This window comes from Rhinopithecus roxellana, chromosome 10 (genome assembly GCF_007565055.1).
Source record: "Rhinopithecus roxellana isolate Shanxi Qingling chromosome 10, ASM756505v1, whole genome shotgun sequence".
Classification (NCBI taxonomy): Eukaryota; Metazoa; Chordata; class Mammalia; order Primates; family Cercopithecidae; genus Rhinopithecus; species Rhinopithecus roxellana.
This window is the reverse complement of record NC_044558.1, coordinates 128982448-129006989: the sequence shown is the minus strand read 5'-3', so window position 1 is coordinate 129006989 and position 24542 is coordinate 128982448. Positions and strand designations below refer to the sequence as shown.

General features: G+C 39.0%; 1 protein-coding gene across 2 annotated transcripts in view; it reads left to right on the top strand.

The window, feature by feature from the left end:
- Positions 1–5087: 5087 nt before the first annotated feature.
- The window catches only part of GYS2 (glycogen synthase 2), a 76159-nt gene continuing 56704 nt past the window's right edge, over positions 5088–24542 (top strand). For both annotated transcript variants that reach the window (XM_030939928.1, XM_030939927.1), the window contains exon 1: positions 5088–5504. In XM_030939928.1, the coding sequence (XP_030795788.1) occupies positions 5384–5504 (121 nt within the window). In that variant the 5' untranslated portion in view covers positions 5088–5383. The remainder of the gene's footprint in view (positions 5505–24542) is intronic.

Sequence of the window (24542 nt, the reverse complement as noted above, 5' to 3'; positions counted from 1 at the left end):
TTTCTTGTTTTTTCTATCTTCTCTTTGTCTAGCCGATATAATTCAATATTCAGTAGTTAAATGTTCACATAATACATCTCCAAAATGCTACAGACACTTCACCTTAAGTTTCATCCTAACTCATTCTCAGTTATGCAGTGAGAATGATCTTTGGAAAATGCAAATATTTAGAATGATCCACTATTTGAAATATGTCATACCATGGAATCAGTTCTTTGAAAAAAAATTCACTCTGGTATTGTTTGTTCCTTTTTTTTATGGAATAGTAAAACAAAAGTGTTTGCTTTGTATTAACTCACTGGGACATAATTTCTACACTTTGCTATTTATGTGTTGTTCCACTTCAACTTAAAAGTTAAAACTATAAAAAAAATGCAAATTCTATCATTACTTTTCCTTATCATTAAGATAAATTCAAAATTCTTATCAGCCCCTTCCCAATTCTCCAGGTTCATTCCTGTATCACTTTCTACCTCAAGTTTGCTGAATCTAAATGTATTGATCTCTCAGTTTTTGAATTTACCACATTCTTTATTTCTATTGGTCTTTGCATGCACTAGCTCCTCTGCCTGGAACCCCTCTTCCTTAGCTTTTCCCATTTTTGATCTCAATATAAATATTATTATCTCAGGGACATTGTTCTTAATACTCCATATAGAGTTAATTCTATTGTTACGTGCTCTCATAGATTCTGTATTCCATTCACCACCCCCAAAGTCTTTTAGTTACTTGTTTAATACCTGCTTTCTCTGCTAGAGTGTAAACTTCATAAGAGCAAGAATCATGATCACAGTATCTGACGTATGGCTTTTAATTCTCCAGTTTCTGTAGTAACAACATCACTACACACATAATAAAGTACATACAAGCAATGTCCAGATAAGAAAATACAATTAGAGATACTATGTGGGAAAACAGAGGTACTCTCTCTAACCTTAAAAGGCAAAGACTAAATGCTAAATAACTAACTTTCATTTCTGCTTTTATGACATTCAGAAGAATATAGGGATTATCTACCAAATGAATAAAGTTTTACATTCCAGAATTTACGACTGATGTGCAAGCTTCATAACCTCAGTCTCCAAGCCTCCTCCCTTACACTTCTCAACATTCTATTTTTTGTAGCACAAAGTCCCCTGCTTAAAACCTTCCAATGACTTCCTACTACAACCAAAATAAAATCCAAACTCTTGACCAGCTTCTCTATGATCCATTTCCTACTTTCCTCTGACCTCATCCCCTCCAGGCTTCCCCTCATTCATTATGCTTTTGGCTTCAGCCACGTTGGTCTTTCTGTTCCTGCAAGAGTTAAAGGCTTTGCTATCACTTCTCTCAGATCGTCAAATGTGGCCACTTTCTCATCATTTATATCCTAACTCAAATATCACTTCCTCAGAAGGGTCATTCTTGACTTTCCCACCTAAAGCACTCATTTCTATCCAATAGCAGTCACTACTGTTTGCAGTTTTTCTTCTCCAGAAATTTAGCAAAATTTGAAATAACATAATTTGTTTATAAGATTAATGTCTATGTGTCCATATAAAGGAAAAGACTTGTCTACTGTTTATTGAAAATATTCTCAGTGATGAGAATAGTAGCACATAGTAGGTGCTCCATAAATATGTTTTTTTTTTTTTTTTTTTTTTTTTTGGCGGGGGAGGGGACGGAGTTTCGCTCTGTCGCCCAGGCTGGAGTGCAGTGGCGCGATCTCGGCTCACTGCAAGCTCCGCCTCCTGAGTTCAGGCCATTCTCCTGCCTCAGCCTCCCGAGTAGCTGGGACTACAGGCGTCCACCACCACGCCCGGCTAATTTTTTGTATTTTTAGTAGAGACGGGGTTTCACCGTGTTAGCCAGGATGGTCTGGATCTCCTGACCTCGTGATCCGCCCGCCTTGGCCTCCCAAAGTGCTGGGATTACAGGCGTGAGCCACCGCGCCCGACCTCATAAATATGCTAACTAAGTTATTCTGGATATGCAGCTGCAGGATAGTCAAGTCTTGAAGTCTAAAGGCTTTTTGGAAGACTTCTAAGAAGATTCCAAAATGTCAAAGCAAATGTGTGGTTTTCTAAATGTATCTAGTGACCTCTGCTGGAATACTTACCAAGGGAACCAGATACAAGTCTTCATTTGTTCCTACTTGCCCTCTCACCTCTTTTCATTGGGTGATAAAATGTTAGCCTAAGTATAAAATTTGGTATCAGGGACTTTTGAGAGTGCTTCTCCCAACTTGGAGAAAACCCATCTCCCTTTCTGTCTGGATGACTGTTCTCTTTTTGCTCCCATCTCATCAATTTGTGCTTTTAGCACAAACGTTGTAGGAGAATGTTCAGGGACATGGTAGGAAGAGAACTTTCCCTGATTCCTCTTCATATCTTATTGCACAAATGACTGCCTTTCTCTGCACAAATATCTGAAAGAAGGGAATTCATCCAGATACTACAGATAGATGAAGATATATCCATCTCAAGGATATACTTCATAGGGTTCCATTTATTTTACCTCACTTAACCTAACGAATAACTTTGAAAATGGTATTTACTATTAACAAGCAAAGAATTGGCAAAGGATGTTCTCATGTTGAGAATAACAGGATCAAGAGAATAAGTCTACTATGAGGGATTGTTAGGAGATGACGTGTGGCTGAGAGTGCTGGTACTTGATACAAAAACGTCAAATGGGAACTAAAGACTAGAAATTTCAAAAAATCAGAATAACAAGTGTAAATGTGTGAAACAATCATGTGTGTTTAATTCATTTATATGATTAAACTTTTGAAAACTGTGTTACTCATCCTATATATTGCGTGTATATATGTATACGTTTATTGCAGAAAATGTGTAGAACACAAATAAACAAAAGTACCACATAAACATCAATCAAAATTACTACCAGTTAAAGACAACTATTGTAAAAGTTTTTGCATGTAGCCTCCCGTCTTTTGTTTATGTCTATTCCAGCCTTCTATTGCATATACTTCATGAACAGAGGTATATAGTACATTTTCACAAAATTGCATCAGTCATACTACTTGTTTTATTTTACATCCTACTTATTTTCATTTAGGATGTTACAAAATATATCCATTGATCTTAAGGTCATTTTTCTGAAAAAAATATTTTCTCTAATTAAGCATTTGATCAGGTAATATACACAGGTGGTACAATGTTAAAAAAAAAAATGAAAGAAAAGTAAAGTCTTATTTTTACCTCTTTCCTCTTCAATGGTTAACCTCTGCCATTAGGAAAAGCTTTTACTAGACCATCATATGTGTTATAAAAAAGGCTGAGATTACTAAAGTGGTTGTCATGGTACCAGGCACTATGTTAAGTGACTTATATAGATTATCTCATCCCCATTTTATCAAGAAAACAAAAACTTAGGTAAGAAATTGGCTCAAGTTTATACAGCAGATAAGCGATGCAACAGGCGACTAACTCACAACTAAGCAGTTGATACCTGGAACAGATTGTAAATAAATAAAGCAGCCTTAACGTGTAAGCTGGAGAATATGGATCAGTGTGCTTGTGTGGCCTGTGTGACACTGGACGAACCAATCTCAAGGCTGCTGGGACAGAAAATTGCAAACGTGAAAGTCTATCGTCACACTGTCATCCCATTCTCACTCCTGTCAACATGTCCTTAGGTTTGGTTTTACTGGAATGTGTACCTGCGGGACTCTCAGAGGTTACGTTAACATAAGCAAACCATTTTATAAAGGAGACAATCATTTTGATCATTTGGACTCATATGTTTTCTATTTTAGTGCTTGTTTTTTTTATTAGTCATATAATCTTTTTCTCACAATGCAAACAAATGGATAATAAACTATGTACTTAAATGTACTTTTCTGGACAAACATAATCAAATGTGTCACAAAGTCATAGAAGACATTTATTTATTTTTGTTTTAATTAATTTATTTTTTTAAGAGATGTGGTCTCACTAGGTTGTTCAGGTTGGCCTTAAACTCCTGGGCCCAAGTGATTCTTCCCCCTTAGCCTCATGAGTAACTGGGACAACAGGTGTGTACTACCACATCAGCCTGACATATTTAATCTATTTGACTTACATAGATTTATTAATATAATATAATGAAATGTGGTTCTGCCCATCTTGAGTCATTAAAATAAGTGTAAGTCAGTAAGACCAACTAGATAGAAAATAATTTAAAACCTAATAAGAGGTACTAAAATAGTATTATCAAGTAACAAATTACTGACAACTCTGACTGTAATTCTAACGTGAAGGATATTTTGTGTGAGCTTCAGTTCTGCTTCTCTAGAGAATAATAATGTAAAATATTGATTTTAGCTAAATCTGTAAAGATGTCTCAAAATTAAGCTTGCTTGTGAATGCACCAACTCTCTGTAGGTACAATATAGGATATGTCTGTATGGATGTGGAAATAAATTGGAACATATAGATTTACGCACATAGGGAAAAGCAAACATATGCCATTTATCTGCAATCCGATCCTGGTGATAGTTTAGAATCTAATTTCTTTTGCAATGTTCTTCCCATGTTTGAACATTTACATCGACTGAATTATTCTTTATCAATTTGATGATATTTGAAGGAAATGTATAAACATGACAAAGATCAATTTTTACTACCTCATCAAAATTATTGACTGATGATTATTGACCAGTCAAAATTACATTTTTTTTTCATGTTACACCAGAAGACATACTGAAATTTATGCTTTTTCATAGGGAAAGTTTTAAGAAGAGTAATTAAGAAAAGGCAAATCAAGATCTCTGACTGTCACCAAGATTCAATTTGTAAGTGTAGAATAAAATAACTAGGATTATGTTTTAAAAGCTCTAGAAATAGGAATCAAAAGAAAGAAGAATACTTAGGAAATCCAAAAGGACTTAAAGCATAAAAATACATCCCAATCAGTCTCCATGCAATCTAAGGAGGCCTGCAAACTTTATGAAGGGAGTTGCCAATATTGGATCACTTTGGAAATGGTGAAATAAGCATTGGTAACTGTATGAATCTAGGAGTCTGGTCAAAAGGACAAGGGCTAAAAGGCTGAACTTGGGTCATGCTCTGCCTATCCCAGGAGGTGCTAACCTGTGTCCTGAATCAGAGGATTTTTCTGTTGACAGCTCTGGATTGTTTGGGTAGATACTGGTAGGGCAGAAACTGTCTTAACAATACCTGCCCAGAAAGACGGGAAAGAGGAGGAAAAATTCCTCCTTCCACCAGGAATTCTCTGGGAAGCACATAGGATTTCACGCTACTAGTTTATTCCCAAGAGAAGCTACCAAAGCTTGGTAACTACCAACTCTAACTTTTGTGTCTCTAAGTGCACTTCTCCTGGGATTACAACTAATTGAACCAGGGATTTAAAGGAATCTCAGAGGACTGTAAGAAGAATGCTTCGAGGCCGATCCCTGTCTGTAACATCCCTGAGTGGGCTTCCCCGGTGGGAAGTCGAAGAACTTCCTGTGGAGGAGTTACTGCTCTTTGAAGTTGCTTGGGAGGTGACCAATAGAGGTTTGTACTGCTCCTGAAGGTGGATATTTGCTAGGTGATTGAAGAATGTAGAGTAAGATTTCACAGATGACTCTCTAGTGATAACCAATTGCCAGTGAGTGAGGAAAGCATTTAAATGGAATGTACATTTAAGTTACATTCAACCTTGTCTATTACAACAGGCTATGAATACAGACTTGGCTGTGTGTTGAAGAGGGAGAAAGTTGAAAATATTAACCGTTGCCATGGAATGTGCATTTAAATTAAAATTTAAAATCCATATTATGACAAAAATAGAAATAAAAAGTTAATATTTACTTTTTTTGTTTTAAAATTTTCCTCAGCAAAATAGTATAATTAAACATTTTATTTTAGGAAGATGTATATGTGATTAGAACCAGTTGGAAACTTTAACTCTACATTCTGTTAGTGATCATGTGAAATGCTTAATAATGTTTCTAATTCACAATTAGCTTGGAATTAAAATTTTAATTCAGGAGCTTCTCAAAAGGCAAAATACTGTGCTCCTTTTCAGAATGAAAGTAATTTTTTCTTCAATGCTATGCTTACATAGGAATTATAAAATAAAGAAAATCAAACTGATAAAATTAAACCAATTTGCAAGTGAGCTATAACCTCATTTGTGCTGGGTAAGAGAAGGCAAGGTAGAGAACCACAATGTAAATGATTTTTAAAATAAAGACATCTGTAAAATTATAAAAACAATTCCTTGTGGATTTATACTCTCTAGTTTAAAAGTGTCAACACTATTGAAGAAACATTAACAAAGAAAAAGTAATGGTTTTGAAGACTGAGTTCTTTAAGATCTTGATGAATCAAGCCAACTGATTGCCGGGTAAATGGCAGTGATGACCTGTGTGATTTAAAGGATCTGAAATTATGACATGTGTTGTGATATATAACATGCTTATTTTTCATTTTATGTTTATTATTACATGTCTATTACGGTACCCTAAAGGATTTGAAATAATAACCAGAATGTGGTTATTTCCATTACTTCCTTCTTTTGGCTAATCAGAGCCAGCGTAATCTCAAAATTAAAGGCATTATACATGGCACGCATTCTGATTTTTCACCTTATACTAACTGTTCAAAGTTCTCGTGTGTATACATTCATAAAATCAAAATTACAAGTCAATTTTGCCTATGTAGAAGTGGACAGAATGCATATAAGAGAACAAAGCACAGTCTTTTTCTTTGTAGTTTAGTGAGAAAAAAATCTAGGAGGACAGAAACGTTATTACAGAGAAGTGAAGTATTTTATGAGTACCTGTTTCTGTTGTTTCTTTTTAATTATTTTTTATTCTTTTCCTCAGAAATCTTTATCCTGAAATGAGTACCTGTTTTTAATGTCTTTTTCCTAGTCCCAAATTTTTCCAGTCCAGTTTTTAAATATGCCCAAGGTTCCTGGGAACAGAACTATCTCTATTACATGTGAATCCCACAGTATGCCTTGAAATAAAAGTTTTCTTTAGAGAGTGGGCAGGAGCTCAAGGACATAGCTTATCGGTGGATGAAACCGGCCGGGCGCGGTGGCTCAAGCCCGTAATCCCAGCACTTTGGGAGGCCGAGACGGGCGGATCACGAGGTCAGAAGATCGAGACCATCCTGGCTAACACGGTGAAACCCCGTCTCTACTAAAAAATACAAAAAACTAGCCGGGCGAGGTGGCGGGCGCCTGTAGTCCCAGCTACTCGGGAGGCTGAGGCAGGAGAATGGCGTAAACCCGGGAGGTGGAGCTTGCAGTGAGCTGAGATCCGGCCACTGCGCTCCAGCCCGGGCGACAGAGCGAGACTCAGTCTCAAAAAAAAGAAAAAAAAGAAAAAAAAAAGAAACTGGAGGGCGACTCTTAACACTGGGAATCTGCACGAGTTTCCGCACCTTAACAGAGCCCCTTCTCCTCTCTTCTTTTCTCATCATTTAACAAACGTTAATGGAGCACTGTTTCCTGGGCACTGGGAACACGCCAGTGAAACTAAGTTATTTTATGGATCTTATAATCAGTAGCATGTGTGCTGATCTCAGGGTCTAGAACAGTGCCTGGTACATAGAAAATGCTCAATGGATTTTTTTGAATAAAGGAAGACATTTATTTTTCAATCCCTAAGCTGCCTTTAATACTTACTTTCTATCATTTCCATTTCAAGGGGAAGGGAAGTGTTTTTGCGGAGAGGTTCCCACAATGTGATTTACCCAAGTTGGTATCATCTTCAATATATCTTTATTTTAGTATTGTCATAGCCTGGTATGGTTAGAGATTTTCATATAGATGGATAATTATTGTGTTTATTCCTAAGAGTGCATTGCCACTGCAGTTTCTTTAAATTTAATGGTTTGAATTTTTACTTCCCTGCATTTCATGGTAGTGATATGAGGTATCTTAGAGATCATGCACCCCACTCCTCCACTTTATAGAGAAAATTGATTCATAGAGGCATCTAATGATCAAGCAAATAGCAGAGTTAGGACCAGGATTTAGGTCTTCTCCAAGGCCAATTCACTTTTTTACTATTATGTAAAAATTAAATATTATAACCTCGGTTTTCAAAGGAAATATCCTATAGATGAAAGAACACAGAACTTGCAGTCAAAGGTCGTGGATTTCTGAAAGTTTTTGAAAAAGAACCCCTTAAGTTGAATAACAGTGTCTTCATAAATAAAATGAATGTTATATTCTCCAGTTTTCTTACCATGTTTTCTGGCAAACAAGGAAGTGTATTCACATCTAAGAAAACAAGAGGTTTCTTAGGAGAAAAATCCCTTGCTGCCAGAATTTTGTCCATGAACAATGGAAATGTGAAAAACTTACCAGACGAGACAGTCACAGTTAGTTCTGGGTACTAATTCTCACTCCTCAAAATAACTTTTGTTAATCTTAATCTTGAAATTTATTGCTTTTATTCATTAATCCATTTTATTATTCGGTAAGGATTCATCAAGTGTCTATTAGGTATCAGGCACCGAGAGGTGACGGAGATAGAGTTAAGAATACAGAACTGATTCTTTTTCTTTTTTTTTTTTTTTCTTGAGACAGCGTCTCGCTCTGTCGCCCAGGCTGGAGTTCAGTGGCGCGATCTCGGCTCACTGCAAGCTCCGCCTCCCGGGTTTACGCCATTCTCCTGCCTCAGCCTCCCGAGTAGCTGGGGCTACAGGCGCCCGCCACCGCGCCCGGTTGATGTTTTTGTATTTTTAGTAGAGACGGGTTTCACCGTGTTAGCCAGGATGGTCTCGATCTCCTGACCTCGTGATCCGCCCGTCTCGGTCTCCCAAAGTGCTGGGATTACAGGCGTGAGCCACTGTGCCCGGCAGAACTGATTCTTCATCTTCAAGAATTTACAGATTTGTAGAAGGTAGACATTGAACATACAATACAGTCAAATGTGAGGAGTGTGAGACTAAGGGAACCAGGTGTCCTAAGACTACACAGTGTACCGTGTAGTGGTTTCTAACCTAGTTACCTAGAGGTTTGGGAAAAGCCTCTCTAATGACGAGATGTTTGAGTTGACACTCGAAACAGTGTCAACTCACTGTTAGGATGAATAGCTAATGGGGAGAAAGCGTTCTATGTGAGAGAACTATATATGCCAAGACGCAGAAGTGTTCTCTGTTCGAAGATAGGAGAGGGGCTCAGAGAGGGAAAAGGAGAGGAGTATGAGAGAAGATGGGAGAGACCTGCAGGGACTAGATTGTGAAACTCAGGGGGAGTTAATAGCCTTAAGGAGTTTTGTCTCCAGGCTATGAATAATGAATGGGGAGTCATTGAAATTCTATGCATAGTAGTGGGAAGTGCTAAGTAGTCAGATGTGTTTTGGAAGAAGCACTGTTACCAACCGAGGGAGAGGGGAGTAGGGAAATTAGACTGTAGTGTGACCTAGGATGGAAAGTTTTGCCCAAATGTGGGGTGAAAAATGTTTACTCTCTCCTTTGCCCAGGTCTTACTACAATCGTTTCTTCTGCACAGACTTGCTCAGAACATTACAGACTATGGAGAAATTATCTTGTTAAGGATACTTACGATCATTAAAAAAGTTTGGTAAATATGGTCACACATAATGAAAGTTAATTTAAGAGTTGTAAAGACTTGCGCAATGTAGTCCCTAAATAAATGCTTCCTTCTTAAAATGGACTAGAAACAATTTGTTTTTGCTTAAGCCAACTTATTGCTGGACATAATACTTTACCTGCTTCCTCCTGAAACTGGACACTACACCTCTGAATAAAATGGTACAAGTGGCACAGGGAAGAATTCAGAAAACTGTAGTCAAAGTGGTTATGGAAGAAATTATAATCATGAATCCACTCTTCTAAGACAGGAGTTCTAAAGGTGAGGACTTTGATATAAGTGAACTCAAGGAGTTTCTTTTCTTTCTTTTTTTTTGAGACGGAGTCTCGCTCTGCCGCCCAGGCTGGAGTGCAGTGGCGCGATCTCGGCTCACTGCAAGCTCTGCCTCCCGGGTTCACGCCATTCTCCTGCCTCAGCCTCCCGAGTAGCTGGGACTACAGGCGCCCGCCACCGCGCCTGGCTAATTTTTTGTATTTTTAGTATTGACGGGGTTTCACTGTGGTCTCGATCTCCTGACCTTGTGATCCGCCTGCCTCGGCCTCCCAAAGTGCTGGGATTACAGGCGTGAGCCACCGCGTCCGCCCAAGGAGTTTCTAAACCTTCAGAAAATCTATCTAAAAATTAGGTGCATGTGTACAGAAGTGCTTTTTTTCAGAGAAGAGGACTTCATACTTTCATCAGTTTCCTGAAGGCCCCTGTGATTGCTGTAAAGAACAACTGCTCTAAAGTTTACTACTAAGCCACGGGGCTCTTTTTGGTTAACGCAGAAGTTTTCCAAATGGTTTTCTCCAGAGCAGAATAAAAAGGGTTCCATCCTTCCCAAGACGTAATGATGTTTATCTTTTGTGATACCGTTTTTGTTCTTCCTCTTTTTCTCCCACCCACCCACCACTTTCAAAGATCTATCAAGGCCCAGGACGGTGATTCACACCTGTAATTTCAACACTTTTCAAGGCCGAGGCGGGAGAATTGCTTGAGAGCAGGAGTTGGATACCAGCCGGGGGAACATAGGGAGACCCTGTTTCTACAGAAATTAACTGTAGTCCTAACTGCCTGACAGCCTAAAGCGGGAGGATCACTTGAGCCCAGGTGTTCTAGTGACGCTTCAGTGAGCAAGATTGCGCCACTGCACTCCAGCTTGGGTGATAGAGTGAGACCCTGTTTCAAACAAACAAACAAAAGCAAAAAGATCCATCAATTTGTTCCTCCATTCCTTCACTTACTCTCTGGCTGTCTACAGCCTATGGGCTCTAAAGTCAGACTGCCTGATTTGGAATTCCAACTCTACCATCACCTAGGTGAAGTTGAGATTTCTTGCATAGCCGCTCTGTGCCTCAGTTTCTCCATCTGTAAAATAAAGATAACACCATCCACCTGTAACAATGTTGTGAAAATTAAAAGAAATACCAATTGTAAATCACTCAGAACTGTGCCTAGCATTTAATAAACACTCTGTGGGTATTAGCTTATTTCTTTATAAAATGTATTCATAATATGAGGAAGTTAGCTCATGTATTGTCATACCAGCTTTCACTTTGAATGAGTCCATAATTGCATTTTTAAACACAAAAGCAGAAGGAATATGAAAAAATATATATACACCAATGTTACTTCAATCATGGGATACATAGTAATTAGGATTTCTTTGCCCTAATTACTGGTGTGGATAAGCCAGTGGGCTATGTCAGTGGCATCTCAAGCTGTTATCACACCATGTGAAACACACAACCTATGTAAAAACTATGCTTGGTTGCACAGCTTCAAGGAAAGCACCAGTCTACTCACTTCCTTTTCATTCAGCATGCAGTGTCTAGGCCCCTTTCATATAAAATATTTGGAGCTGCCATTGTAGGTATAATCGGTGGCAGTGCAGGTGGTCTTGTTCAAAGTTTGAGTATCACCTTCCACTGCCAAGACTGCAGCTGCTTTGATTTTAACTATCTAGAAAAGTACTGGAAACACAAATATTTGCTGACCATTGTCACAAGTAGCACCTAATCTCCTTCCTACCAGACCCGCTGCCTTATAAAATGATGTTCTAACTGTATAATGACTTCCTCTGCTTCTGCAACTGTGTTTTGGAACAGGAGGGTCAGATTAGTAGCCACACACACTGAAATAGTCATACACTTCCAAAGTCTGTAATTTTTAAGCATACACTAAATAGTGAAGTTTCTCCATATGTATATAATATGTATATATGCATGTATACATATATAAAGAGACAGAGATGGAGAGAGATGGGGGAGAGAGAGAGAGCGAGAGAGAGGCAGAAAGAGAGATCCTTATTTTGGTTGATATCTATTCTACACTTCTTTGGAATTGTGATTTTTAGTAAATTGGCAGTGTTGCCAGATGCCGACTTAGGGTTTTAACAACCTCATTGTTATATGTACCATGGTAGTTCATCTTTTATTTCAGGTGAAAAGTGTGATACTTTGTCCTCACACTACACATAGCCCCCATGTTGTTCCAGGAAAATAGAGATCAATAAAATACAAAGTACTTGTTTGAAATTGAAGGTTAAGTTCAAATTCAATGACCTATGCTGTGGTAAAATGATCATTCATTAATGATATTAAGTGTTTTCTTTGTTAATGTCAGAATAAAACTATTTATTTGCAGATTAAAAAAAAACGTGTATGTAAATCTCCTTGTTGTATACTTCGAATTTGAAAATAGGAATGACCCTGTCTCTATGCTGTTGCGTTCACTGGTATTCTAGCTTGCTAAGAGAGAAGTTTGGAGCAAAGTGTGCTTTGTAAATAGTAAAAACTGAGGTAACCTGTAGCACAAAGTGTACTATATAAACAGTAAAAACTGAGGGAAAAATATAGGGAGAAAAAAAGGCTAAAATGGTGTTGGAACATAAGAAATAGCAGTAAAAGAAGCTCCTCATAGCAAGACTATACAGGGAAATATCTGGAGGGACAAAGATTCATTTACAATCAGGCCTCAACCAATATGAGATGGACTTTCTTTTATTGATATATAACATGTGTTTATATTTATCAGGTACATGTGACATTTTGTTACATGCGTATAATGTGTAATGATCAAGTCAGGTATTTGGGGTATTCATCACCTCAAGTATTTACCATTTCTATGTGTTGGGAACATTTCAAGACCTCTCTTCTACTATTCTGAAGTATACAATATACTGTTGTTAACTATAATCACCCTACTTTGCTACTGAACATCAGAACATATTCCTTCTATCTAACTGCCTGCTTGTTTCCATTAACCAATTTCTCTTCATCTCCCTTCCTCCCACAACGTACACACCCTTCTCTGCCTCTGGTGTCTATCATTCTACTCTCTACCTGCATGACATTAAACTTTTTAGCTCCCACATATCAGTGAGAACATGCAAAATTTGTCTTTCTATGCCTGGCTTATTTCACTTAATGTAATGACTTCTGGTTTCATCCATGTTACTGCAAATGACATGATTTTATATTTTTATGACTGAATAATATTCCATTGTGTGTATACCACATTTTCTTCATTCATCCATTGATGGACACTTAGGTTGACTCCATATCTTTGCTAATGTGAATCGTGCTGCAATAAACAGTGTGGTACTGGTATCTGTTTATTATTCTAAATTCTTTTCCTTTGGATAAATACCCAGTAACAGGATTGCTGGATCTTACGATAGTTCAATTTTTAGTTTTTTGGGAAATCTACATACTGTTTTCCATAGTGGCTATACTAATTTGTATTCTTACCAATAGTGCCTAAGAGTTCCTTTTCCTTCACCTCCTTGCCAGCATGTGTTATTTATTAATTTATTTAAACCATGGAGATTCTAACTGGCATAAGATGATATCTCATTGTGGTTTTGATTTGCATTTCCCAATGATTAGTAATGTTGAGCATTTCCCCATACCCATTGTGCATTTGTGTGTCTTCTTTTGAAAAATGTCTATTCATATCCTTTGCCCATTTTTTAATGAGATTATTTGTTTTTCCACCATTGAGATGTTTGAGTTTCTTGTCTATTCTGGAGATTAATTCCTTGTCACATGAATAGTATGCAAATATTTTCTCACATTCAACAGGTTGTCTCTTCACTCTGTTGATTGTTTCCTTTACTGCGCAGAAGTATTTTAGCTTAATGTAGTCCCATTTGTCTGTTTTTGCTTTGTTGCCTGTGCTTGTGAGGTCTTAGCCAGAAAATCTTTGCCCAAACCAATGTCTTGAAGTGTCTGCCTTATGTTTTCTTTTAGTAGTTTTATAGTTTTGAGTCTCATATTTAAGTGTTTAATCCATCTTGAGTTAATGTTTTATATGGCAAGAAATAGGGGTTGTATTAGGCCATTTTTGCATCACTATAAAGAAATATCTGAGGTTGAGAAATTAATAAAGAAAAGAGGTTTAATTTGCTTGTGGTTCCACAGGCTGTTTAGGAAGCATGGCACCTACATCTGCTTGGCTTCTCATGAGGCCTCAGGAAGCTTTTATTCACATCAGAAGGCAAAGCAGGAGAAGGCACATGACAAGAGAAAGAGCAAAGGAGACAAGAGGAAGATCCCAGACTTTCTTTCTTTCTCCTTCCCTCCCTCCCTCCCTCCCTCCCTCCCTCCCTCCCTCCCTCCCTCCTCCTTCCTTCCTTCCTTCCTTCCTTCCTTCCTTCCTTCCTTCCTTCCTTTCTTTATTTCTTTCTCTTCCTTCCTCCCTTTTATTATTTTATTTATTTTCTTGAGACACAGTCTCACTCTGTTGCCCACAATGGAGTGCAGTGGCACACTCTTGGCTCATTGCAACCTCCATCTCCCAGGTTCAAGTGATTCTCATGCCTCTGCCTCCTGAGTGGCTGAGACTACTACACCTGGCTAATTTTTGCATTTTTAGTAGAGATGGGATTTCGCCATGTTGGCCAGGCTGGTTTTGAGGTCCTGACCTCAAGAGATCTGCCCACCTTGGCCTCCTAAAGTGCTGGAATTACAAGTGTAAGCCACCACAACTGGCCCCAGACTCTTTTAAACAGATATGTGAACTAAATGAGCAAGAACTCACTTATCACCAAGGAGATGATGCTAAGCCATTCATGAGGGATCCTATCCCATGATCCAACCACCTCCTGACAGGCCCCATCTCCAACATTGGGGATTGCATTTTTTTTTTGAGACTTATATGAAATATTTTAATTTTAAAAAATTATATATATATATTTAATTTTTCCATAAGTTATTGGGGTACAGGTGATATTTGGTTACATGAGTAAGTTCTTCAGTGGTGATTTGTGAGATTTTGGTGCACACATCACTTGAGCGGTATACTGCACCCTATTTGTAGTCTTTTATCCCTTACCCTCCTCCCACCCTTGCCTGCAAGTCGCCAAAGTCTATTGCATCATTCTTATGCCTTTGCACCCTCATAGCTTAGCTCCCACCTATCAGTGAGAACATACAATGTTTGATTTTCCATTCCTGAGTTACTTTTAGAATAATAGTCTCCAATCTCATCCAGGTCACTGCAAATGCTGTTAATTCATTCTTTTTTTGTGGCTGAGTAGTATTATTTCATGTATACATACGCCACAGTTTCTTTATCAACTCGTTGATTGATGGGCATTTGGGTTGGTTCCACGATTTTGCAATTGCGAATTGTGCTGCTATCACATGCGTGTGCAAGTATCTTTTCCTGTAATTACTTCCTTTCCTCTGGGTAGATACCCACTAGTGGGATTGCTGAATCAAATGTAGTTCTACTTTTAGTTATTTAAGGAATCGCCACAGTTTTCCATAATTGTACTAGTTTACATTCCCACCAGCAATGTAGAAATGTTTCCTATTCACCACATCCATGCCAACATCTACTGTTTTTTGTTTTTTGATTGTGGTAATTCTTGCAGAAGTAAGGTGGTATCATATTATGGTTTTGATTTGCATTTCCCTAATCATCAGTGATGTTGAGCATTTTTTCATATGTTTTTTGGCCATTTTTATATCTTCTTTTCATAATTGTCTACTCATGTCCTTAGCCCACTTTTTTTTTTTTTTTTTTTTTTTGAGACGGAGTCTTGCTCTGTTGCCCAGGCTGGAGTGCAGTGGCGTGATCTTGGCTCACCGCAAGCTCCACCTCCAGGGTTCACGCCATTCTCCTGCCTCAGCCTCCCAAGTAGCTGGGACTACAGGCACCCACAACCATGCCTGGCTAATTTTTTTGTATTTTTTTTTAGTAGAGACAGGGTTTCACCATGTTAGCCAGGATGGTCTCGATCTCCTGATCTCATGGTCTGCCCTTCTTGGCCTCCCACAGTGCTGGGATTACAAGCCGAGCCACCGCGCCGGGCCTAGCCCACATTTTTAATGAGATTATTTGTTCATTTTTTCTCACTGATTTGTTTGAGTTCATTGTAGATTCTGAATAATAGCCTTTTGTTAGATGTATAGATTGTGAAGATTTTTCTCTCCACTTTGTGGGTTGTCTGTTTACTCTGCTGACTGTTCCTTTTGTATGCAAAAGCTGTTTAGTTTAATTAAGTCTCAACTACTTATCTTTGTTTTTATTGCATTTGCTTTTGTGTTGTTGATCATGAAATCCTTGCCTAAGCCAATGTCTAGAAGGGTTTTTCCAATGTTAGCCTCTAGAATTTTTATAGTTTCAGGTCTTAGGTCTAAGTCCTGAATTCACCTTGAGTTGATTTTTGTATAAGGTGAGAGAAGATGATCCAGTTTCATTCTCCTACATGTGGCTAGCCAATTATCCCAACACCATTTGTTGAAAAGGGTGTCTTTCTCCACTTTATGTTTTTGTTTGCTTTGTTGAATATCAGTTGGCTGTAAGTATCTGGGTTTATTTCTGGGTTATTTATTCTGTTCCATTGATCTATGTGCCTATTTTTTATACCAGTACCATGCTGTTTTGGTGACTATGGCCTTATAATATAGTTAGAAATGAGGTAGTGTGATGCCTCCAAATTTATTCTTTTTGTTTAGTCTTGCTTTGGCTATGCATGCTCTTTTTTGGTTCCATATGAATTTTAGAATTTTTTTTCTAATTCTATGAAGAATGATGGTGGTATTTTGATGAGGATTGCATTAAATTTGTAGATTGCTTTTGGCAGTATGGTCCTTTTTGCAATATTGATTCTACCCATCCATGAGTATGAAATGTGTTTCCCTTTGTTTGTGTCATCTATGATTTCTTTCAGCAGTGTTTTGTAGTTTTCCTTGCAGAGAACTTTAGCCTCCTTGGTTAGGTATATTCCTAAGTATTTTATTTTTTTGCAGCTATTGTAAAAGGGGTTGAGTTCTTTTTTTTTTTTTTTTTTTTTTTTTTTTTTTTTTTTGAGACGGAGTCTCGCTCTGTCGCCCAGGCTGGAGTGCAGTGGCCGGATCTCAGCTCACTGCAAGCTCCGCCTCCCGGGTTTACGCCATTCTCCTGCCACAGCCTCCCGAGTAGCTGGGACTACAGGTGCCCGCCACCTCGCCCGGCTAGTTTTTTGTATTTTTTAGTAGAGACGGGGTTTCACCATGTTAGCCAGGATGGTCTCGATCTCCTGACCTCGTGATCTGCCCGTCTCGGCCTCCCAAAGTGCTGGGATTACAGGCTTGAGCCACCGCGCCTGGCCGAGTTCTTGATTTGATTCTGCATTTGGTTGCTGTTGGTGTATAGAAGAGCTACTGATATTTGTACATTAATCTTGTATCTGCAAACTTTGCTGAGTTCTTTTTTTTTTTTTTTTTTTTTTTTTTGAGACGGAGTCTCACTCTGTCGCCCAGGCTGGAGTGCAGTGGACGGATCTCAGCTCACTGCAAGCTCCACCTCCTGGGTTTACACCATTCTCCTGCCTCAGCCTCTCGAGTAGCTGGGACTACAGGCATCTGCCACCTCGCCCGGCTAGTTTTTTGTATTTTTTAGTAGCAACGGGGTTTCACGGTGTTAGCCAGAATGATCTCGATCTCCTGACCTCGTGATACCCCCATCTCGGCCTCCCAACGTGCTGTGATTACAGGCTTGAGCCACCGTGCCCGGCCAGTGCTGAATTCTTTTATCAGTTCTAGAAGTTTTCTGGAGGAGTCTTTAGGGTTTTAAAGGCAAATGATCATATCATCAGCAAAGTGACAGTTTGAATTCCTCTTTACTGATTTGAATGCCCTTTATTTATTTGTCTTGTCTGATTGCCCCAGCTAGGACTTCCAGTACTACGCTGAAGAGGAGTGGTGAGAGTGGGCATCCTTGTCTTGTTCCAGTTCTCAGAGGGAATGCTTTCAACTTTTCCCCATTCAGTATTATGTTGGCTGTGAGTTTGTCATAGATGGCTTTTATTATACTGAGGTATGTCTCCTGTATGCCAGTTTTGCTGAGCATTTTAATTATAAAGGGATGTTGGATTTTGTTGAATGCTTTTTCTGCATCTATTGAGATGGTCATGTAATTTTTGTTTTTATTTCTGTTTATGTGGTGTATCATATTTATTGACTTGTGTATGTCAAACCAACCCTGCATCCCTGGCATGGAACCCACTTGATCATGGTGGATTATCTTTTTGTTATATTGTTTGTTTGTTTGTTTGTTTTTTGAGACAGAGTCTCGCTCTGTTGCTCAGGCTGGAGTGCAGTGGCTGGATCTCAGCTCACTGCAAGCTCCGCCTCCTGGGTTTATGCCGTTCTCCTGCCTCAGCCTCCCAAGTAGCTGGGACTACAGGTGCCCGCCACCTCGCCTGGCTAGTTTTTTTTTTTTTTTTGTATTTTTTAGTAGAGACGGGGTTTCACCATGTTAGCCAGGATGGTCTCGATCTTCTGACCTTGTGATCCGCCCATCTTGGCCTCCCAAAGTGCTGGGATTACAGGCTTGAGCCACCGCCCCCAGCCTGCTGTTATATTGTTGAATTTGGTTATATAGTATTTTGTTAAGGATTTTAGCATCTATGTTCATCAAGGACATCAGTCTGTAGTTTTCTTTTTTGGTTATGTCCTTCCCTGGTTTTGGTATTAGGGTGATGCTGGCTTCATAGAATGAATTAGGGAAGGTTCCTTCTTTATCTGTCTTGTGGAATAGTGTCAAAAGATGGGTACCAATTCCTCTTTGAATGTCTCGTAGAATTCTGCTGTGAATCCATCTGGTCCTGAACTTTTTATTGTTGGTACTTTTAAAATTACCAATTAAATCTCACTGCCTGTTATTGGTCTGTTAGTAAATTTATTGAGGTTCATTTCATGGCCTATCATACAGTCTATCTTGGAGAAATTCCATGTGCTGTTGACTAGAAGGTGTATTCTGTGGTTATTGGGTGAAATGTTCTGTATGTATCTGTTAAGTCCATTTGTTCCAGCGTATAGTTTAAATCCATTGTTTATTTGTCTTGATGACCTGTCTATTGCTGTCAGTGGAGTATTGACATCCCCCACTACTATTGTGTTGCTGTCTATCTCATTTCTTAGGTCTATTAGTAATGGTTTTATAAATTTGGGAGCTCCAGTGTTAGGTGCATATATGTTTAAGATTGTGATATTTCCCTGTTGGACAAGGCCTTTTACCATTATGTAATGTCCCTCTTTGTCTCTTTTAACTGCTGTTGCTTTAAAGTTTGTTTTGCCTACTCACTGTGGTGGCCATTTGCATGAAATGCCTTTTTTCATCCCTTTTAAGTGGTGCATTTAGGCCATTTACATTCCATGTTAGTATTGAGATGTGAGGTACCATTGTATTCATTATGCTATTTGTTGCCCGTGTACCTTGGTTTTTTTGTTTTTGCTTTTTAATTTGTATTTTTGTTTTATTGGTCCTGTGTGATTTATGCTTTAAAGAGGTTCTGTTTTGATGTGTTTCCAGGATTGGTTTCAAGATTTAGAGCTCTTTTTGCAGTTCTTGTAGTGGTGGTTTGGTAGGGGCAAATTGTCTCAGCATTTGTTTGTCTGAAAAAGACTGCATCTTTCCTTTATATGTGATACTTAGTTTAGCTGGATACAAAATTCTTGGCTGATAATTGTTTTATTTGAGGAGGCTGAAGATAGGACCCCAATCTTTTCTAGCTTGTCGGAGTTCATCTGCTGTTAATCTGATAGGTTTTCCTTTAAAGATTACCTAGTGCTTCTATCTCACAGCTCTTAAGATTCTTTTCTTTTTCTTAACCTTTCATAACCTGATGACAATGTGCCTAAGTGATGATCTTTTTGCAATGAATTTCCCAGGTGTTCTTTGTGCTTCTTGTATTTGAATGTTTAGGACTCTAGCAAGGTTGGGGAACTTTTCCTCATTTATTCCCCTGAATATGTTTTCCAAACTTTTAGATTTCTCTTCTTCCTTAGAACACCAATTATTCTTAGGTTTGATCATTTAACATAGTCCCAAACTTCTTGGAGGCTTTGTTCATATTTTCTTATTCTTTGTGTGTGTGTGTGTGTTCATTGGATTGGGTAAATTCAAAGACCTTGTCTTCAGGCTCTGAATTTCTTTCTTCTACCTGTTCAATCCTATTGCTGAGACTTTCCAGAGCATTTTGCATTTCTATAGGTGTGTCCAATGTTTTCTAAATTTTTGTTTGCTTATTCTTTATGGTATCTATTTCCTTGAATATTTCTTTCTTCACTACTTGCATCTTTTTTTGGATCTCCTTGCATTGGTCTTCACCTTTCTCTGGTGCTTCCTTGATTAGCATGATAACTAACTTCCTGAATCCTTTTTCAGGTAACTCAGGGATTTCCTCTTGGTTTGGATCCATTGCTGTGAATTAGTGTGATTTCTTGGGGGTGTTAAAGAGCTTTGTTTTGTCATATTACCAGAGTTGTTTTTCTGATTCCTTCTCATTTGGGTAGGCTCTGTCACAGGGAAGGTCTAGGGCTGAAGGCTGTTGTTCAGATTCTTTTGTCCCACGGAGTGTTCCCTTGATATAGTACTCACCCCCTTTTCCTGTGGATGTGGCTTCCTGTGAGCCAAAGTGCAGTGATTGTTGTTTCTCTTTTTGGTCTAGCCACCCAGCAAGTCTGCCCACCTCCAGGCTGGTACTGGGGGTTGTCTGCACAGAGTCCTGTGATGTGAACCATCTATGGGTCTCTCAGCTGTGGATACCAGCACTTATTCCAGTGGAAGTGGCAGGGGGGCAAAATAAACTTTGTGAGAGTTCTTACCTTTGATGGTTTCATGCTCTATTTTTGTGCTGGTTGACCTCCTGCCAGAGGTGGAGCTTTCCAGAGAACATCAGCCATGGTAGTATGGAGAGAAACTGGCAGTGGGCAGGGTCCTAGAACTCCCAAGATTACATGCCCTTTGTCTTCAGTTACCGGGGTGGGTAGGGAAGGACCATCAGGTGGAGGCAGGGCTAAGTGTGTCTGAGCTCAGACTCTCCTTGGGTAGGTCTTGCTGCAGCCGCAGTGGGGGATGGGTGTGAGGTTCCCAGGTCAGTGGAGTTGTGTACCTAGAATTGTGACTGCCTCTGCTGAGTCATGCATGTTGTCAGGGAAGTGGGGGAAAAGCCAGAAGTCACAGGCCTTACCCAGCTTCCATGTAAACCCAAGGGCTGGTCTTACTCCCACCATGCCACCACTAACAGCCCCAAGCCTGTTTTTAGGTGGTGGGCAAGCTGGGCTTGAGAGCTTGCCCCAGGCTACCTGCCTCCTAGCTGCAAGAGCTTGGGAATTCACACCCTCCCTCAAGTTCTGGCCAGGAGGCTTCTCGCTGCATTCAAATTATGAAGCTCAGCTGGAGATTTCTTTCTCTCTGTGGTATTTTTCCCTGCTCCTCTGGTTGCCCTCCTGATGGATCCCTGTGGTGCCAGGCAGGAATGGCCTACTCAGGGACCCAGTGAGTTCCCAGGGCCTTTCTCACTGCTTCCTCTACATCTGTGTTTTGCTCGGCTCTCTAAATTAACTCAACTCCAGGTAAGGTCGGAAACTTCTCCCCCAAACGGACCTTCAGTTTCTCCAGTGGGGGCATGTGTTCAGGAGAGTAGGATCTCCCTTTCCCATTTCCACAGTTGGAGCACTCACAGTATTTGGGGGGTCTTGCAGGAGCAGTCTACTTCCTTCAGAGGGTCTGTGGGTCCTCTCAGGATTGCTGATTTGTTCTTGCACTCCATCTGGAGCTAAAATTCACAATGCAAGCCTCCACATGCTGCTGTGTCTGTCTGAGTTGGAGCTGCAATCTAGTCCTGCCTCCCATCTGCCAAGATCCTAAGAAGTTGGGGATTATATTTCAACATGAGATTTGGAGGGAACAAACATCCAAATCATATCAGGAGTCCAGTTTTATTCTTTTGCACATGGATATCTAATGGATGTCCAATTTTTTCAGCACCATTTCTTGAAGACTGTATCCTTTCCTCAATGTATATTCCTGGCACCTTTGTTGAAAACCAGTTGGCTATAAATATGTGGATGCATTTCTAGGTTCTCTATTCTCTTCCATTGGTCTAAATGTCTTCTAATATCAATATCATGCTGTTTAGGTTACTATACCTTTGTAATATACTTTGAAATCAGGTAGTGTGATACCGCTAGCATTGTTCTTTTCTCACAGGGTGACTTTGGCTATTGGAGCTATTTTTTAATTTCATACAAATTTTAGATTGGTCTTTCTATTTCTGTGAAAAATGACATTGCTATTTTGATAAGGATCATATAGAATCTGTAGATTGCTTTGGGTAGTAGGCCCATTTTCACAATATTAATTTTTCTGATCCATAAGCATGGGATATCTCTCCATTTGTTTCTGTCCTTTTCAATTCTTTTATCAGTGTTTTGTAGTTTTCCTAATAGAGATTCTTCAGTTTCTTGGTTAAATTTATCTCTAAATATTTTAATTTTTAGCTATTGTAAATGGGATTGCCTTCTTAATTTTCTTCTCAGCTAGTTTATTATTGGTGTATAGGAACATTGCTTATTTCATATGCTGACTTTGTCTCCTACAACTTTACTGAATTTATTTATCAGAGCTAAGGGTGCTTTGGTGGAGTCTTGGTATTACTAGATATAAAATCATGTCATCTTGGAAAGACGGACAATTTGACTTTGTCTTTTCCTATTTGCATACCTTTTCTTTCTTTCTTTCTCTAGCCCAAAAGCTGTGGCTAGGGCTTCCAGTATTATATTGAATAGGAGTGATGAAAGTGGGCATCCTTATTTTGTCCTGGTTCTTAGAGGAAAGGTTTTCAGTTTTTCCCAGTTCAGTATGATGTTAGCTGTGGATTTGTCATATATGGCTTTTATTATATTGAGATATGTTCCTTCTATGATTGGCTGCTGATAGTTTTTTCATGAAGGAATGTTAAATTTTATCAAATGCTTTTTCTGTATCTATTGAGATGATCATATGGTTTTTGTTCTTTTTGTTGATGTAATGTATCACATTTATTGATTTGCACTGTTCTTGCATCCCTAGTATAAATTCCACTGATCATGGTGTATTATCTTTTGGATGTACTGTTGGATTCAGTTTGCTAGTATTTGTTAGAAGATTTTCACATCTATGTTCCATCAGGGATATTAACCTGCAGTTTTATGTTTTCTTGCATCCTTGTCTGGTTATCTGATCAGGATAATGCTGGCCTCAGATAATAAGTTAGGGAGAATTCCTTCCTCTTTAATTTTTGGAAGAGTTTAGGGAGACTTGTTAGTTTTCTTTGAAAGTTAGGTAAAATTTGACAGTAAAGCCATCTGGTCTTGAAATTTTCTTTGTTGGGAGAATTTTAATTACTGATTCAATCTCATTATTCATTACTGGTCTGTTCAGGTTTTCTATTTTTTTCTTTCTTTTTTTTTTTTTTTTTTTTTTTTGAGACGGAGTCTCACTGTGTTGCCCAGGCTGGAGTACAGTGGCGCCTCTTGGCTCACTGTAAGCTCCGCCTCCAGAGTTCATGCCATTCTCCTGCCTCAGCCTCCTGAGTAGCTGGGACTACAGGCGCCCGCACCACACCTGGCTAATTTCTTTGTATTTTTTACTAGAGACTGGGTTTCATCGTGTTAGCCAGGATGGTCTTGATCTCCTGACCTCGTGATCCACCTGCCTCGGCCTCCCAAAGTGCTGGGATTACAGGCCTGAGCCACCGCACCCGGACATCTGTTTTTTCTTAATTCAATCTTGGTAGGTGGTATGTGTCCAGAAATTTATTTTTTTCCTCTAGATTTTTCAGTTTTTTAGTGTATGGTTGTTGATAAAAGTCTCTGATACTCTTTTATATTTCTGTGGTATTGGTTGTAATATGTTTTCTTCTTTATTTCTGATTTTCTTTATTTGAGTCTCATCTCTTTTCTTCATGGTTAGTCTAGCTAGAGATTTATCTATTTTACCTTTTTTATTTTTATTTATTTATTTATTTTTTGAGACGGAGTCTTGCTCTGCCACCCAGGCTGGAGTGCAGTGGCCGGATCTCAGCTCACTGCAAGCTCCGCCTCCCGGGTTGACGCCATTCTCCTGCCTCAGCCTCCGGAGTAGCTGGGACTGCAGGCGCCCGCCACCTCGCCCGGCTATTTTTTTGTATTTTTTTTTTAGTAGAGACGGGGTTTCACCGTGTTAGCCAGGATGGTCTCGATCTTCTGACCTCGTGATCCGTCCGCCTCGGCCTCCCAAAGTGCTGGGATTACAGGTTTGAGCCACCGCGCCCGGCCTTTACCTTTTTTAAATAGCAACTTCATTTTGTTAATCCCTTGTTGTTGTTGCTTTTGTTGCTGTTGTTGTCTTTCTCTATTTCATTAAGTGTTTCTGTTCTTTATTTTTTCTTTCCTTCTGCTAGTTTTGGGTTTTGTTTGTTCTTGCTTTTCTGGTTTCTTGAGGTACATCATTAGATTATATATTTGAAATCTTTCTAAGTTTTTAATGTAAGTGTTTATTGATCAGCTTCCCTCTAGCACTGCCTTTGCTGTATCCCATGGCTTTTGGTATGTTGTGTTTCAATTTTCATTTGTTTCAAAAAGTTTTGATTTCCTTCTTAATTTTCTTCTTGACATAATGTTCATTCAGGAGCATGTTGTTTAATTTCCATGTGTATATATAGGTTTTAAAGTTTTTCTTGTTATTGATTTCCAGTT